At 45.4% G+C, this 19394-nt stretch overlaps 1 protein-coding gene across 2 annotated transcripts in view; it reads right to left on the bottom strand.

Annotated features, from left to right (window-relative positions):
- LOC147688813 (ATP-binding cassette sub-family B member 5-like) overlaps positions 1–19394 on the bottom strand; it is a 973135-nt gene that overhangs the window by 486474 nt on the left and 467267 nt on the right. For both annotated transcript variants that reach the window (XM_086941722.1, XM_086941721.1), the window contains one exon: positions 11034–11184. In XM_086941722.1, coding sequence (XP_086797848.1) covers positions 11034–11184 — 151 coding nt within the window. The remainder of the gene's footprint in view (positions 1–11033; positions 11185–19394) is intronic.

Below are 19394 nucleotides of genomic sequence, written 5' to 3'. Positions count from 1 at the left end.
ACGCCACTTAAAGGTCGTCCGAGGACTCGTGTGAGGTATCTAGAAGGTAGGGTAGACCCCCCCCAAACCCCACACGCTTACCACATCTGCCGTCGCAGATGTCCTGGCCCCGGGAAATTCCACAGGAGGGGGCTGTAGCCCCTCCTACCCAGGAAGGGGCCTTGACCGCCTTTCCTTTCCTTTCGGCGGCCCATCCTTAGAAGGGACCGCCTCCCCGTTGAGGGGCCAATGGCCACCTCCCTCGAGCGCTCCCATCCGTAATGGGTGACGCCCACTCATAGGGATCTTCCAATTAGTGCTCACCGATCATGACCTTACCGCCCGACCAAAATAAATACGACAATTCTAAACTAAATGACTAAATTACTTAAAAGACAGTAACAACAACCACTTTATTAAAAAGCATGCTTACTGATCAAACACTAGAGCAGGATTACTTTATTTACAAAACATACCACAAATTGACCATTCTTTATTGCATATTCAAAGTTATCACGATAATAATCCCAACCTGCAAAACAAAAATTAGAGTTACCACATCAAACTTTATTCAAAACCACTTGCTGTCCTCAGGGGCTGGTGGGTGGGTCAAAATTGGCTCTTCGTTCCGTCTCGAGCTCACGTGCAGCGAGGAGGTGCAGCTTCAGAGCACAGGAACAAGAGGATGCTTTCTTGGCTTGTTGCTCCTTTTATCCGTCTTCAGGGCGGGCGTAAACCCGCCCCTGCCTGCCCCAAGGGCGTGGCCGGCCGCGTCAGTGTCTAGGCCAGCCCACTCCAGGGCGGGAAAAAGGCGCGCCCCGGCTACGCCGCTTCGGGCATACCAGCCGAGACTCGCCTCCCGCCCCAGATGGCTTCCCGGGGGGATCGTGGTACTCCGCCATACGTTCGGGGGGACCGAATGGTCGCCCCTTTCCATATGGCTGAGATACCCGCCACCCCCTCTCAACACAATCCCCAAGGATGGGAAACCGGAAACAGTTCTGAACTTTTGGAAGACGGGAGGGAGTGACCCTCCCGGCCGTATTTATTAAAATATGAAACAAAATTAAAACATTAAAATAACAGTTTCATATTATGTACAATTTCATTACCACATTGCGATGTTTGGCTAACCTTAACATATTCTCTAATACAAAGGTTCTCCTAGCCGAACTAACATCCTACAAAACATTAACTTGAAATTTTGAAATTGTACATCCTAACGTTTAAGGGCCAACGGCAAGGTCGTAACCGGTGTCAAGATCCCTAAACCAGAAATATCCCCCTCACTTGTGAGGGGCGACCGCACAGAGGTGTACCTCAAGTGCAACTACCAATTTCCCTTGACTTGACGGGGGCCCCAATAAACTCGACGCCACTTAAAGGTCGTCCGAGGACTCGTGTGAGGTATCTAGAAGGTAGCGTAGACCCCCCCCCAAACCCCACACACTTACCACATCTGCCGTCGCAGATGTCCTGGCCCCGGGAAATTCCACAGGAGGGGGCTGTAGCCCCTCCTACCCAGGAAGGGGCCTTGACCGCCTTTCCTTTCCTTTCGGCGGCCCATCCTTAGAAGGGACCGCCTCCCCGTTGAGGGGCCAATGGCCACCTCCCTCGAGCGCTCCCATCCGTAATGGGTGACGCCCACTCATAGGGATCTTCCAATTAGTGCTCACCGATCATGACCTTACCGCCACAGGCCGGATAGTTGACCGGCTATCCGGACCCCCCACAACACTCCTACCTAAAGGTCATGTCTTAAAGTTTTTAGCCAAGCTATCAAGTCTCCTATGAGTAACTCGTTCCCCACCCGGGACAAATGAACACCATCCCCCAAATACATACTGTCACCAGTAATACAACCATGCGAAATAGAATGCAGTGTATTGGAACGGAACAATCTACTCACTTTGTTATTAATTTTTCTTACTGAATGATTCAGAGCAGAAACAGAAATAGCCCCCCGCCATACTTTTCGTGGGATCATATGGGACCATGCAATTGTGCACCCTGGAACTCTCCTCGCTAACCAACTTACAGTGGAAAGCATCGCCTCAAGAAGAAGTCGTCTACCAGTGGTGACCAAATCATTGCCCCCAAGATGTACTATGACTATAGACGGCGGTGACCTCGTCCGCCCTAGCAAACCCTCGAAAAATGATTGAAACTGGTCAATACAGAGTCCGCCCCTTCCGTAGAAGGACACACTGTACCCGTATTCCCCAGCCACGTGAATCATGTCACCTGCTTTGAATACGTCCGCGGCACGCCTCACGTATGAGTGGCCCACGACCCACACCTCCTTTTTCACAGCCGGTGATGTCTGACCGCTGGCCCGGTGTTGGGTCGACTGCATAGTCCGCCCCGCCTCGTAGGCTTGCGCAACTGAAACCAAACAAAAACAAGAAGCGTGAGTACATCATTACAGCTTCACAACATGTGCAACCGCACATACCTTTTATAACAGTTGGAGGACCAACGCCCACACGTTTAACTTGTTCGACATTCAGACCCCTGGCTGTAGCCTCTGTAGCAGCCCCTATCCGAAAGGAATGGGTCCCAAACTCGCCCGGGTTCAAGCCCGCAGCGGCAATCGACATCGCAAGCACCCGCTGAAACTGAAACCTCGTCAGTGGGGTGGCGTCAGCGTGTCTCAACAAGGTCCCCCCCCATGATGCCACCCTTTGTGCTAAATATTCCTCTACACAACTCACCGGGCACATGGAGGACCCGGGAATCCTTTGTATGATTATGCAGTCACCCATCGCACCCTGATCGGTCTTGGACCTGACAAACGAGACAGTCATTGTCCCCCCTCTAACCTGAACGTGCTCTCGGCACAGTCCCCCCATCACATCCTGCTTGTTCCTTGCCACTAGTTCGCTTACCCGCATAGCCCCATGGAATGCCAGCGTAAAAGCGGCTCGGAATAACACTGTTTCATACTGGGATGAACACGTTGCAGGGAGTATGGATAATAACAGGGCCAACCTATCCAAACCTATCGGGCGCCTTTCATCTACTCTGCGACCCTCAAGGCGTTGCCACCCACGTAGCGCTTTTTGCACAACGAAAGACGCTGTCGGGTCCTGGATCCCATGAGCCCTAGCCACAAAGGAAATGGCGGCCCGATGCCTCTGGGCCGTAGCCACTGATTTGCCTGCCTGATGTAAAGACAGCAGGAATTTCACTACCAACTCCTCCTGGCCCCAAAGCTCCCCTCTAGCAGCCCCCAAAAAGGCCCAATAGGAACGGAACGCCCCTTCATATGCCTTCCTCGTCCTGGGTGCTAAACTCTCTCCCACGAGGTTACGAAGTTTGGGGCACCGAGAGACCAGAGAGCTTCGGGAAAGGGTGCCGCCACCGGGTCCGCTGTGGGCCGAAAACCCCAGAAGGCCTGCATACGAAAACGAGAAAGCGCATCAGCCACCTGGTTCTTCACCCCCGGCACATGTCTTGCCCTAAATAGCACATTCAATTGCATACACAGTAATACAATTTCCTTGAGCAATCTCAGAATCCATTTGCATCGTGCTGCCTGGCTATTGATACACTCAACCACGGTCATGTTATCAGACCAGAATACCACAGAGTGATCTCTGAACCCTTTGGGCCAAGTTCTCAGGGCCACCAGAATGGGGAAAAGTTCCAGAAAAGCAATGTTACTTGTCAGTCCACTATCATGCCACCATGACGGCCATTTTTGTGCCGACCACTGAGTGCCGAATATGGCACCAAAACCAATGCTCCCTGCCGAATCTGTCCACAGCCCCAGCTCCTCAGAGGACACCGCCGGTTTATTCCAGACTATTCGACCATTGAAATCCGCCAGAAATGCCAACCAAATGCGCATGTCCTGGCGAACCTCTGCCGAGAGCCTCGTGCGATGATGACCCTCCTTCAGGCCGACCATGGCTTGAGCGATCGAGCGGGAAAAGGGGTGGGCCATCGGTATTACTCTTAGGGCAAAATTCAACTGTCCCACCAATTGTTGTAATTGATGCAGCTTAACCTTAGACTCACTTATACACGTTTGCAGGCATGCCCTGAATCTTAACACTTTGTCTCCTGGTAAACGAAAACAACCTTCTTCAGAGTCAAGCTCGATCCCCAGAAACTCGAGGCAAGTCGAGGGACCCACAGTCTTACCTGGTGCCAATGGCACGCCAAACTGATTCATCAAGACACAAAATTCAGTCAAAGCTTGTCCACATTCCGGATCCCCGGCTGCCCCCAGAAACAAAAAGTCATCGAGATAATGCATAACATGTTGAAACCCCGTCTTCTTTGTGAAGACCCATTGCAGGAAACAACTGAACTTTTCAAAATAGGCACAAGATATAGAGCACCCCATTGGCATACACCTATCCATGTAATAGTGACCATGAAACATGAAACCAAGGAGACGCTGGTCGTCTGGATGTACCGGGAGCAACCGGAACGCTGACTCGATATCAGATTTTGCCATCAGCGCACCGGGCCCCAGGCGATTCAATATGGCTACGGCCTCATCGAAAGATGCGTACCGCACCGAACACACTTCCGGGTCTATCGCATCGTTTACGGAAAGACCACGTGGGGCTGATAAATTATGTATCAGCCGAAACTCACCCGGGTCCTTCTTGGGGACCACCCCTAAAGGGGAACAAACAAAGTTAGCAACTGGTGGCACATTAAATGGACCGGCGACTCGACCTCGAGTAACCTCTTTCACGATCTTTTCCTGTACCACGGTCGTATGTTGCAAGACCGATATTTGGTTTTTACATTTCGCTACACCCTGAAACTCCCCCACTGGGATGCGGAAACCATATGAAAACCCGTTCCGCAACACCCCAGCGGAAGCGTGATCCGGGTATTCGCTGAGCCAGGGAATCATTGCCATGGTATCAATCGGAGTAGGTAAAGGCGCCCCTCGGACTATATCAGACCTGTTTGGCGCCTCCTCTACCCCCGTTATCACCCGTTTTGGCTCTGCACATGGACTCAGGATGGGATGATTGCCCACACCCACCACATTCGTGCCTAAATTTGCATGACCCCTGGGGCCTCGTACATTTACCCCTGTTAAAGTTCCAACAAATCCCCCTTTTACCTGCGTTGCCGATCGGCCTCGAGTGGTTGTCGCTACTCGTACTTGATCGAAAGAGCGTCCCAGCATATTGGCGGGAGGATTCACCCACGCTACTCCCTACCAATGGCAACTTCAACATACCAGTATCTTCCATTTTGGACCAAGACACAGAATCATAACAATCCCAAGTTAAGTTTTTATCATGTTCTTTCGCTTTTCTGAAAATATTATCGTAACAGAACCATTGATTGCCCTCGTGTGATACAGAATACCCCATGATCCGTGATTGATAAATCGGCAATTCGGACAGCAATTCGGGCCTACGTTCACCCATGATGGATGTAAAAATCCCCCACGCTCTGCCCCAAGTGCCAATGTTTTCATTTACCTTAAAGGCGGCCATCTTTGCGCGCCAAACACTCGGATGCATGAGCTCCTTCTGGCTCTTAACATGCTCCATCTCATAATGATCGGTAAGCAACGAGAAGATGTTTATATACTCCTCTGCCCATATCTTCTCTTTAATAGCCAGAGGGACATGTTGACCCAACTTTTCCCTTCGTGAGGGTGCAGACTCATCCCTCGCAATCGGCAATGGCCGCTTACCTGAACCGGAAGCTGTATCTGCGACTTGACCCGTCCCAGGTGGCTTCTCTACTGCCGCAGCCGGCGATGGTGCATTCGCCGCTTCCCTTGTTTCACGCAGTTGCTTCATCAACACCCGCGCGTCGTCAGCCGTGGCGCCCTTGCTACCTTTACCCAACCACGCTGCTAATTGTGCTGCCAGCTCGGGCGGCATATCCTCCCCGGACACGGGGGTGACCACCACGGGAATCGGATTCCCCTCTTCCGGCACCGGAGTTGGTTCTTCGAGTGGGGTACAGGGAACCGGGATGTCTCCCCCAGCTGCTCCCCTTCTGGGCCTCTTGCCTTTCCCTCCCGGAGCTGCTCCTGCCAAAGGACGTTTCGGTCCCCCTTCCTCGTCTTTATCCGCCATTCGCCTCTTTAGCTCGGTCACCTCTTTCATAAGAACACGCAGCATCTGGTCGGTAGTCATTCGCTTTCCCGCTTTCTTGGGCATTCTCCAACAGAGTATCTGTAAAACAAACAAGAAAGATTACGACGCTCAAAATTGGCTCTTCGTTCCGTCTCGAGCTCACGTGCAGCGAGGAGGTGCAGCTTCAGAGCACAGGAACAAGAGGATGCTTTCTTGGCTTGTTGCTCCTTTTATCCGTCTTCAGGGCGGGCGTAAACCCGCCCCTGCCTGCCCCAAGGGCGTGGCCGGCCGCGTCAGTGTCTAGGCCAGCCCACTCCAGGGCGGGAAAAATGCGCGCCCCGGCTACGCCGCTTCGGGCATACCAGCCGAGACTCGCCTCCCGCCCAAGATGGCTTCCCGGGGGGATCGTGGTACTCCGCCATACGTTCGGGGGGACCGAATGGTCGCCCCTTTCCAGATGACGGCTGATAGCCAGAAACCGGTTCTAGGATCCTTGATTCCGGTCCTGGGAAGACATGGCTTGGCAGTTCGGGCTGGACTGTTCCCATGAGGCACAGGGTCAAAACTGATTTGCATATGGCCATGTCTGAACTGGGGTGGCGTGGTGAACAAAATAACAATGGATTAAACCCAGATCTGTGACTGGGGGTGAATGTTTTGCCAATGTGCAACATTCCGTCCATCATCTTGTGTGTTTTGCAAGAGTCTTCTGTCCCCTTATGTGGTAAGGGTCATTTCTGGTTCCTAGATACTGGCCAGCAGTACCACATCAGCACAATCCTCTGTTTCAGGATTGGGTGGCGGTCTCCTCATCCTGGGTGACACCATCAAGCTGCGTCTGGAAGGTTAAAGGGTTTATAATACATGGATTCTGGAATTTCTGTATAAAACCTGTCTGATTTCTTTATAAAACTGCCTATGTCAAACATTAACCCGTCCTCTTTTGGTGTGTCAGCGTCTGCTATGTTTGGATTTTCTCATAACGGGACACACCATTTTAGACACAGCACTGCCCTGGCTGGCTGTAACTTATGTGTGCCTCACCCTCACTCCCCTGAGCCTTGCCCGATGCAGAGTGTCTGAGGCTAGTGTCTGAAGCCACTGTCCAGTCAGGTTACATGGGCACTAGGGTAGTTCACTTCCATTTCTGGTGCTTTGCAGCTTTTAGACTTTCTCTTTGCTCAAATGGGAGTGATTTCTGATAATTATATGTTTCCCTCAACTTCATTGCTTGATTTTGCTCGGGAGAAAGTGTCTCTCTTAGTCATTGAAATGCAACTCATAATTACAATAAAATTATGGAAATGTCATAAATAGCAATCTGAAACCTGGGCAGTTATGAGTTCAGCCTGGGGCAGTGGCAGTGGCAGTAGCAGTGCTGGGCGATAGGCTGCAGCAGAACCAACCTATACAATAGAGACCCTGCCACCACTGTGGAGTACTGGAGCCTGAGGAAGGTAAGAGCTAAACGGTTGTCACGAGGGGAGGAAAGGATCTTTGGTGAGTGGCAGGGCAGTGGTCCTTTAAAAAGAAGTGAGGGGACTAACCAAGTTAGGCAGTCAGCAAATGACATCATGACACATGCTATCCATAGCTGCCAAGGTTTCAGATTGCTATTTGTGACATGTTCATAATTTCAGTGTGGTTATGAGTGACATTTGACACTTTCTTGCGGGCAAAAATCAAGCAATAAAGATGAGGAAACATAAATATCAGAAATTAGACCCATTTGAGCAACGAGAAAGTCTCAGAAGATCTAAAACTGTGCAAACGCCTGCTGCAGCTGATTATAATTAAAAGAACAGCTATGAAAGCAGGTCACATGGCTCCACTAAGAATTAACACCAAAAAGAGCATGGACCTGCGGTTAGGCTGTAGAACCACTGGAGCGAAGCTGTGCCTCTGACAATACAAGGCAACAGTTTAGTAGAGAACACAGATCTTTACTGGACCCAACCAATGTAGAAGGGGTATTGCTGGGTGCACATGAGGCATTCAGAGTAGTAGTGCCATGAGCATCACTAGAGCCTGCCCTGATGACCTGGAATAAATATCTCTAGAGCTCTAGTGTCGCACAGTGACTGACAAGTTACACACTAAGGGGGTCATTATGATTCCGGTTTTTCCGCATCCTCGGGGCCGGCGGAAGCCACCGCCGGCCCAGAGGATGCGGAAAAACCGCAGCGGACTGAACAAAGACCCACCGCCACATTAGGATGGCTGGTGGGTCCTGGTTTCCGTCCGCAGCTTTTCCGCCGCGGTCGGCTTACAACCGCGGCGGAAAAGCTCTAATATGGTGACGATGTCTTCCAGACACCGTCCACCATATTAGGATGGCCTGTAAATTATGCTTTTCCGCAAGGGTTTTCCGCCGTGGAAAAGCATACGGAACTTCACTGCGGGGGCCCGTTGCGGGGCCCCTGGATGAAGGGGGGGTGGGGTGCACATGGGGGGTGCCTGCCTCTTACTGCATGCAAATGCAATGCGTGCATTTTTAACATTGCCGCGGGTGCAGCTTGAAGCCGCACCCGCCGCAATGTGAAAAATAGAGGATGTGACCACCAGGGTGGCGGTCACATCCTAATTGCACAGGAGGGAACTCTGCATGCCATGCGGAGGTTCCCTCCTGCTCTGGGGTCGCGGACGGACGCAAGTCCGTCCGCGATCCTAATGAGGCCCATAGTGTAAATACACCAGACAACACTTCAAACAAAGATTGACATTTTGTTTTCTGCCCATGGCACAGAAGCAGCTTGGTCTACAGTCGGGTATTCAGTCCATCCTGATTGCTGTTTAAAGCCAACAGCACAGCAAGTGTCGAAAGACCCCTAAATCCAACACCCCATCTTCAGATCCAGGTGAGTGCAAAAGTAGTCTGTCTCGAGTAACAGTCATGATGCACGCTGATGGGAGCACTGGTCTGTGAACATGTGGCATTGCGGCTGTTTGGAGAGAGCTCAGATAATAAACCAGGAGAGAAGAATCACTAAACTCAATGCTGCTCTCTATGTCCCACATGGGACCTGGGCCCAGACTATAACAGGGTTTGAGAGGCCCTAACAAGTCTCAATTGCCTCAGGCCTATACCATAAATTCATTAGAGTCAGCTGACTTAAGGACCGCGGCAGCCATAGTGATCATGTGCGTAATAGCATGATTGCTGGGCAAGCCTCGGGAGAGCATGTGCGACACACATAGGTCACAATCAGGCAGGATGACAAATATTTTTTTAAGTATTAAAAAAAATCACACCAGTATAATTAAGCGAGTGGCCCCGGGGTGCTGTGCGCAGTCTTCTACAACTGCGAGTTCAGGTAGTTAACACTTACTTGCACTAGTTAATAGACCAATGTAAAACTAGCATTCAAATGATACAGGTGAGAAATTTTTGTGCCCGAAATTTGACAGTGAGGTGAGATTCAAAATTCGAGTCCGAGACGTAAGCTCACACAATCACAGGGCTGCGGATGCCATGGGCGGCAACCTGAGGGGTAGCCCCGGGCGCCACAAGCTCTAGCTACGCCATAATAAGACTCCACAATTATGCCCAGATAAGACGGGGTCAGAAAGGTGAACTGACAAACGTATTAGGGTGGACAGGAGAGTCCGACAAAGTTGTGTATTGGCACCTACCCTGTTCACCCTATACATTAATGGGTTGATAGATTCATTGGTTAATTGTACTGGCGATCCCTCTATAATTGCAAGCCAGAGGATATCGTCACTATTATTTGCTGAGGATACTGTTGAATCGATTTTCGCTTTTCTTGTAGGGACTTTGGGTTAGAAATAAAGGCAGCAAAAACTAAATTCATGACATTTAACCCACATAGATCATTTAAAGGCACAAACAGGGTGGGATATGTTATGTTATATGTTATGTTATTATAATTTATAAAGCATGCGTATACCCGTGGGTGTCTTGGCGCTATGGACAGCGAGGGGGTCTGCACTGGCGGCAAGTTCTGGAATAGCCAGGTCTCCAGGCCCTTCCTGAAGGCAATGAGAGAGGGGGAGTTTCTGAGCTCGAAAGGAAGAGAGTTCCAGAGTTTGGAGGTGTAGAAGTGGAAACTGTGGCCGCCCCATTGCACAGTGCGGATTTTTAGTACCTGAAGGAGTTTTGTGCCGGAAGAACGAAGGTTTCTGGGGGGTTCGTACCAAGAAAGCAGTTTCTGAGGAAAAATCGACCCTTTTTTGTTCAGGGCTTTATAGGCTAAGGACAGTACCTTAAATGTAATCCGTTGCACCACAGGAGCCAATGCAGCTTGCACTATTTATTGTGAAAAAACGAATGTTGGTAGTAGTGGGCACCATTAAAATGCCTCTAAATTGCTGCTAAATTTCCATATTTGTGCCGCTAAATATCCATTTTTGTGCCGCTAAATTTGCTAATCCATGGCGCTATATCCTGGGGTCCAAATGCAGGCCGCCGACGCGCTGACCCCCGACAACCTGGAATGGTCTCACTGACAGCGAAGGGGAGGGGACTTGGGTGCCCCACTTTCAAGACTGCCATAGGCAGCTGGATTAACTTCTGATGCTGAACCCCTGTATTTAATTTGTACGTATTTTAGTGGTGCACGACATTAACAAAGAATGATTGCAATCTCGGCATGTCAAACCACGCCCCCTTTAAAACAAATATTTTAAACTTCCCCTGATTATGAAATAAGTTTATGTTGGCCAATGTTAGACGATTATTAACCCATGCTTATTTTTTACAGTCAGTACAATGATACATCACCTATGCTGGCACTTTATTTACAATATTTTGCAGAGCGCAACACAACCTCAAGTGTATCACAACAATAGTACAGGCCACATTTAATGCATTCCAGCATCTAAACGGAAGTTACTATCACAAATCAGATTTTGACATATATGGAGGCACATTTAACATCTGTTTCAAAATCTTCTAAAGGCACGTGGTACACAATGTTTGAGAGGGAAAACAAAAATGAAAATGAATGCATGTTGTCTTACATGAATTTGGTTTTGATGAATTACGGCAGACTAAACTATCACTCATTTCTCCAAAAACGATTAGCATTGCGGGAATAGCCGTGCCATGTGCCAAAGCACCTATGGTTCCAATTATCATGAAGATGATGTCCATACAATCTGCATACCGAAACTGCAGAAAAAACATAAGAAAGGAAGAATTCATTCAGTAAGCAGGTATTACAAGCCACAAATCGATTACTTCAATGAAAAACATTTTACATGCATTACAATATAAGCAAGGTACCATTAATGCTAAACGACAGAAAAGACCTTAAAGAACATCACTTAAAACTATTCACTGGCAAATGCTTCAAAAAAACTGTGCATTAGTGAGCCTATTTCAGAAAGATCTATTTATAAGATCTATAAATAATTGCAGATCACAGCCGAGTTCAACAGCAACTGAGAAATCTCAGCCGTTCACCATGATGGAGAGAAATCGGAGTACCTTTGAAAGAATGGTTGGCAGTATCATTTATGATACATCTTTGAGATATATTGCACAGTTGTCAACGGCATCTATGTAGTTAAGGTTACATTTTGCCTACCACTGAAAATGCATTTTTGGTTTGCTAATAACTTTGACGTGTTTGGCGAATCTGCATGAAATTTGGAATGAAATTAGTGCAATTGGCTATATATTGACTCATCATCTTTCCTGCAGATTTGTCTGGGTGTAATTAAGGGTAGATTAATTAAAAAATGTATGCTTCCTAATGTGAGTCCCATAGGAATATTTGCTCTCTACTACAGAACAAACTGCTGAATCTTGTGATGAAAATATAACTTTAATCAGAATAGAATCTTTTTGCATACAGAAAGGTTTTGGGTGGGCTTTGAAGTGTTAAATGAAATATGTTGAGATTACTCATCTTTCTGGACCTCAAATTTAAAACATATGGGAATTCCACTGGATGAGGGAGCGTTTTCTCATATCGTCCTTTGAGGGACTGCAGCCTGTGCGATTTGTTTGGTTAGCAACAACAGGAACCAGGGCCGGCGCTAGGCATGGGCAGCGTGGGCAGCTGCCCAGGGCCTCCCACCAGCATGGGGCCACGCACTGGTGATGTGTCCTGTCGGTTCCCTGGCGATCCATTTCAAAGAAAGGTGTCACCTTTCTTTGAAATGGAGGGGCCCCCCTCCCTTGGCCTCTCAGGGATGGTATCTGGATACATAAGGGAGGGAGACGCTCCCTTCAATTGAAAGGAGACCCATTCACAGACACTGTGGGAGGCCCATTGTCCATCATTTTGGCGCCCCCCCCTAGTTTTAACTTTTAGCCCACAAGCAATTCTCACACCTAGCGGACTGAAGGTGTGAGAAATGCTTGTGGGCTCAAAGTTAAAACTGGGGGGGCGACAAAATGCTGGACAATTGGCCTCCCACAGTGTCTGTGAATGGTATCCTTGCAAGGGGCCACTTATCTACATTAGAGGGGCCTCGCACATTCCCTTCTAGCCCAGGGCCTCGCAAATCCTAGTACCGGCCCTGACAGGAACATTTCTTATGCCGCAATGCGATTTTTGGATTTCTTGTCTTAAAAGAAAGTTATATTACTAAGCAAGGAGGACAAAATAAAAAAAAACAAATACATACAATTTCCTCAGTGGTCCGAGGATGCAAAATAGCTCAGCCCTCAATGGTCTGTACTCCTCCTGAAGCCTAGAGAGTCTGCAGCCTAAAAAAAGAAATGGAAAACATACCCCAGAAACCACACTAACTAAGCCCTGCAGTCACTCTATCCTGCATTTGACTGAAGCCATGCTACATGTGAGGTTGGACATGGTCTAGCTGTACAGGCTATTTTTAAGGAGAAAAAAATATCTTTCATCAGGAAGGCTAAAGCAGTCAATAACAAACTAAACGAGCTTTCACAAATGCTGTGGTCATTTACAAATCCAAGGTGCCCTCTGCCATGTCTGGATCTTTAGAGAAATTAAAACTCTTCCAATGGTTCTTTAAAAAAAATATTGCTGATGCTCTACAAGCAACAGCCAACAAACAACGGGATAACAGGCTACCTGCAACCAGGGTACAACATATTACAACCAGCTAATATCTTACAGGGCCCACACCTCTCAACCGAATGTATTTCCAAGAAGTGGAGGAATCTACTATTGAATTTTATTTAGCAACAGAAGTTAGCAACAGAAGCTTACATGCTTCGACTACAATGCATTACCTGGACTAGTCCACCTCAAAAAGGTGCCTTTTTCTCACCCTGCATTCCTAGTACAGAAGAAAAATCTGCCTTTTCAGGTCACATTACTGACAATTTAAAGCAACTCTACTTTTTGGAAAAAAAACATCCCTCGACCCAGTCAATTTACTAAACTGCTGATGCACAGGCTATGAAACGTTTTAAAGAAGGTAGTCAGTTCAGTAAACTCATAGTCTGGTTTAAGCATCAGAACAGCACCACAATTCTCCTACTGGTACTACGTGTTAATGCACTAGCAGCAGTAGCTTAAGGGGGTGTGTCCTTCCTTGTCCTACTGTGATTGTCCACAGCGTTCAAATCGTGTACTTTGACATTTCGCTCTGAAGGGTTGGGTCCAAAACTGCTACACTGGGCAAGGCACATAGTATATTCGATCCTTCTTTAATGGCTCCACACAAAGGGACAAAACTGGCCCGTTGTTCTCCTTTGAAATGGAGATGAATTGTGGAGCACGCCATTGGTCTATACTGTATTCTCTGCAGTTTAATATTTTCCTTATACAACTATTAACATTTGACAACTTAAAAAGTGGATTAGAAGACATAACACAATTGAACAGTGTTGATGCATTATTGCTTAATAGAAATTAATTAGGGTTTTGCTTTTGGGGTTATTCAACCAACTTCGGGCTTTAGGTAAATGCCCCCAGCCTCCTAAGGTGTTTGGCCTTCCATGATCTTTAGGCAAAACAGGCAAATATCTTACAGTACTGTGGGATTCCAGTCCCACTTGTGGCACAGACACAGGGATAGTGGTGCGATCAGAAATCTTTTTTTATTTTTTATTTATTTATTTTTTGTCACCTTGTATAGTGGTTTTAATATGCAGTTTTAAAAAAATCTTTTTATTTTATTTTGTTCTAATCGAAAAGTAACATAGAAAACAAAGCATAAATATTTGGCAGACAATAGTGGATAATCCATTATAGTTTCATCAGGTATATGTTCACAGTAAATGTCCATTAAAAGGCAGTACATTGAGTGACACAAAAGAATCAGTGTTGTATAGAGCATATTGTAAGGTTACGAACTTTCTGTGTGGCGTCAATAGGAACATAGGATACAACAGTCAAGGGTCTTCCTCCATTCCTCGTGATGATGTTCCCCCACCCTCTGTTACCCCTTCCAATTCTAAGCCATAATACTTCAGCCTTGGCCCATATCTTCCTGAATTTCAGAGGGCAGCCCCTAGCTTTATATGTCACGTGCTCTGCCACCATGTACAATTCTAGGCATGTCCTACGATCAGAATTCTTGATTTTGCAACAAACTAAGCAAATGCTGTTGAATCTTGAACAAAACCACAGTCATACAATTGTAGGGCCTTGTATTAAGCCAAGTTTGAATAGGTAAATGCCATACTAGGAGGCTTACAAAAGAAAGAGATTAGCAGCAAAGCTAGCCCTCAAGTTGAAGAAATCTAGAAGTATAAGCACCAGTCGTGTCCCTCCATTTGGGAACTATAGATAAGAGCATCACTTTCTGATGTACCTGGTACGTGCTTAAATGTCTCAAAAGGTTTTGCCCCCACTTCCTCACAGGGCAGTCTGTACAAACACCTTTCAGAGAAGATACTAAGATCAGTTTGTCAAATTCTCTTGCAAATCCTAAGAAGGCTTCATGTACTATTGGGCCACTCACAAACAGCGCATTGCAAATTGCCAAATGACTTTTTGTGACCAGTCCAGCATTTTGTGATGCACTAATGGTGCTAAGTCATGTAACTAGTGTAAAGACTTAAGGCAACAACATTATAGACATAACTGGAATTTCAACAATTAATAACAAACCAGTCTGGGTGAAAGGAGAACCAACTAGATCTTGATATATTTTACAAAATAGACATCATTTTTTTTGATGATAATGTAAGAAAATTCATTTCTTTAAAAAGACAAGGTCCCATACAAACTCAATCATTCATCTTCATTCATACTTCAAAGGAACTAATGTACATTAAAAATTGTGACTGTTCCGCATTTCAAATAAATGCAATAATAACATTTTAAATATTAATGAAGAGAAAACAATGTGCCACACAAGTAGTGATCTCTTGCGTTTGACGCAGGTTTTGGCACTGAGCTGTGCCTTCGTCAGAAATATGGGCCACAATGGATTAGAGTTGGTTTCTTGTATCTATCAATCTAGCGATTTCAGCGCTCCTTTTAGATGTGGATGGCTGTGAGGCACTTCTTGCCTGATAGTCGAAGCAAAAAAATATACTTAGTTGTAAATATGCTGGAGCAAGGTATGTTTCTGCGGTTTCTATTTTCTAACTTTATGTCCCTGAATACGGACAGGTTTGGCATCCAGTGAAAAAACGTCCTTTATATAATTTCTAATATGTATATCCAGAGCTGCACACATTTATTTGTGCATCAGTTTCTGTTACCAGATAGGGGAGTCCACCGCACGCTACGATCCCCACGTGAGGCTAATTCATGTAACAAAATGTATATTTCGAGGAGTTTGTAAAACCTCCTGCCTCATTAATAGACCCAATCATGCCACATCAACTAAGCCCATAGTGAATCCCTGATCTGCATTCCCTCTCCCTTCGAATACTAGTAGGGCCAGATTTGATTGTTCTATTTTCGTGCACTGCAGGGTCTTTGAATAAAATACTCCTGTTTATCCAAATAATGATTTTGTTTCTTTCCATACATCCCTCTATTAAAACAGTAGAATTCACCTTTAGCCTTTCTTTTTCTTCTCTCATGTTATTTTGTTTGTAATTTCAACTTGATCCCTATATCCATTTTGATTTCCCAAATTGTATTTTCTGATCTTGTTCCCACTAACATGACCTTTCTGTATTATATCGCCTTCCACTTTCTCTCTCTCTCTCCACTTTTGCAGCTTGCTTTGGTCCTATTTATTTAAATCGTTATTATCTAATCAAAATATCTTGTCTAGTATCTCCAACATCATTCTTACGGTGTATGTTCAGGGTTAGATAACAAATAACTGACATTTAACTGTTGTTCTTCAGCAATGGTATCTATCCTAGCATGTTTGAATCATCCCATCATGTGGCTAGAAATACCTGGTATTTTTGCACAGTAATTAACAGTCGCCATTTCTGTATGTTTGATATTTTCTAAGGAAATCATTTGTTTAACATTGAAACACTCTCCCAAATATAGTATGATAACATATTTTTGAATGGACTTAATAATTACATTAATTACAATCTGTAAAAAGAAACAGGAGGAAACTAAGTATACAAATATGCGTGGCCAAAACATAAATACATTTGACACAAAAAAAGACTGGTTTTGAAACAACCAATATACAATAAGAGTGAGTGTATGTATTTAAAGAAACCTAATCTTCTGTAAACTTGTAAGACAATCAGTGAGAAAATATGGAATTTTTAATGATAATGAAATTTCATTTCGTTTTCCCTTTTTGTAATTGATTTCCTAATATCTATACAAAAAAACTTTAACTTACATAAGAAGAACTGTATTAAACTGCCAATAAACAACAAAAACAACAGTGTTTGTTTAGTAGCACATTCGCTACATTTGAATTTGCCTAAACCTTTAGCCAGTCAGATGAATATGCTGAGCACTTTACTCACCGTATATACCACCACATCTCAGTTTTTGTTTCACAAAAGCGAAGGAGAGAAAACTAAATGAGCTACAACCGGGCTTCACCTGTCAATCCATCAAAGATTCCAATGCAAGAAATTACGGCTTACAGGTAAATATTATATTTTCTCCAGCATGGAATCGTTCATAGATTCACATGCTTGAATTATAATAGCAGGCAGAGCACAGAACTTGCAAAGTAGGTTCAAATGTATTGAAATTAATTTACGGATGACTAATGGAGAATCCACTAGTGCATCAAGATCCAGGCAGTACTGTCTGCCAAACGTTTGTCTGTCCTTTCAAGTTGTGGTCCAGCAGGTGTCACAAAGCTGCAATTCAGAATCTTGATCCACTGTAGATGATATGCTACTTATAAAGCATGATGTAGTCACTCTCCCTCTGAAGGGACACTTTGCCTTCAACTGTCAAAAGATGATGGATGCAGATATCCATTGTGCTATGGATTGTTCTGTCAGTGAAAGACCCCTGCCAAGGCATCCAAATGAGACATAGAGCTAAACTTAAGATATAACTTAAAGCATCTACTGAGATCAAAAGAGTGCAGCGTTCTTTTTACATTGTAAACTGGATTTGGGAAGAAGGAATAAAGTGCTACTGATCCGCCCTGGAAAAGTAAGAGAGTATATTCAGCATGAACAATGGCAGTAAGCGCTTTGAGATAGTGTTTGGTGAAGAAGTGCTCTGACTATGAACACCCAAACCCAACCATCTCAACTTGCTGATGTCAAACGAGGAAAAGTGCTGAATTCCAAGAGAGGTATGTCAAGTCAAACTTGTAACTAGACCCAAATGGGGATGGGATCAGTGGACTAAGCACCATGTTGAGTTCCCACAGTAATGGAGCTTGATGTAGGGGTGAGGTCTTAGATGATTGGGTTTGAAGGTGCACCTGAAAATGATAGCCAGATGCATCGAAAATAAAGCATATTTGACACTTTATTTGTCTAAGTGCAGTAAGTATGGCAGTATTTCATGGGGCTGCAGCAGGATTTTACGTAGACACCACCCTGCACAGTATACACAAAAAGGTTCTATTTAGCATCATGCGTTAAAACAGGGAAGAGAGACATGCCTATACTAGAACCGGTTTATAGTCCATGGAGCACAACCATCAGTTCTATTTTGATAGGACGCTAGGATGTAACTTCAAGATGATTGGCATATGGTGGAGATGCTGTAATGGAAGCCCAGACCATAGGATTTCAGTATTCTGCGCCAAAACCGGGCATGCCTAAGGCATCAGGTCACCTTCACCACATTATTGCATGCTCCTGTATTTTCATGCCACTGCTGCAACACCTACTGCTGAATTGGATGCACCTGTAGTAAGCATAATGGGCTCACAATTACATGAGACCCACAAGGGATTTGTAGACATGTCACTGGAACACTAACGCTTTTGATATAATCTGTTGATTTTGTCATGTTCAAGCAAGGAGCAGCAGATGAAAGAGGCAGAGGCAAGCATATGTGTTCTTCTTTCTTCTCTTACTGATGAAGCTTTTAGGAGCCAGTCACCCTGGTATGGGAACCATTGATAACTCCTTTCCTTAAAATGGCCTGCACAGGGATAAACACTAGGCAAAAACTCTTGGGGCTGATTATAGGCTGAAGGGACGAAAGTTGAGTGGATTAAGCTTCCACACCACGATAAACCTAAGATATTGCTTTTGTTTGTTGTGTAATAGTTTAAATAAATAAGTTTCCCGAAATTCTAGTATCGCTAAGAGGGTCTGTTTAATTAACATCTTGACAGCATGATTTTGACACAATCCTTTTCTTACCAGCAAACCTGTAGTAAATTTGTCATAGGTGCACCCTGATTAAATAGAAACATTGGACTGGTGGTAAAGATGATATTGCCTGCCTTGCGTGTCATAAAGGAAAGGACCTCCTGTGAGGGACTAAGATCTCTGGAGCCTCACAATTTGGTAGGCACCTGTTTTGCTGTACTACCAGTGAACAAGCAGTGTCTGTATCTATCTTAATCCCCTTAATCGCCTTGTCTACAAACTTCCTGAAAAGGAATTACCATTAAAGGGCATTACGAGAATCTTGTTTAGAAACGTCCGGATGGCCCAAGGTGCTTCTTGTCCACTCTAGTGTGCGAACAGAAGCTTCAGCCAATTGACAGAACACAGTTCTGCATCTATTATGGTGGCCCAGATGTAGCCACTTTTCTTCATGATAATTTTTGCTTCAGCGTACCCCTTTTGGGAACGAGGTTTATGTTTGGGAAAGGAACCATTCCACATATGGTGGTCATTTTAGCCTAGAATAGATGGTGCATTTAGTACTTGTATGGATAGGGCTGTCATAAAACTGACTCTTATGTTCAGGTGCTCTTGTCTGGAATAGCAGAACTAAGGGCCATATGTACAAAAATTAGGAATAGTTATTTCCAAATTGCAATTTTTAAAGAATTGTAATTTGGAAATAAAATATATTGTAAAATAGAGATTCCTAGTGGGGTAAAAAGAGACCTACCTCATGAAAATTA

This window comes from Lissotriton vulgaris, chromosome 10 (assembly GCF_964263255.1).
Source record: "Lissotriton vulgaris chromosome 10, aLisVul1.2, whole genome shotgun sequence".
Classification (NCBI taxonomy): Eukaryota; Metazoa; Chordata; class Amphibia; order Caudata; family Salamandridae; genus Lissotriton; species Lissotriton vulgaris.
This window is presented reverse-complemented; position numbering and strand designations above follow the sequence as displayed.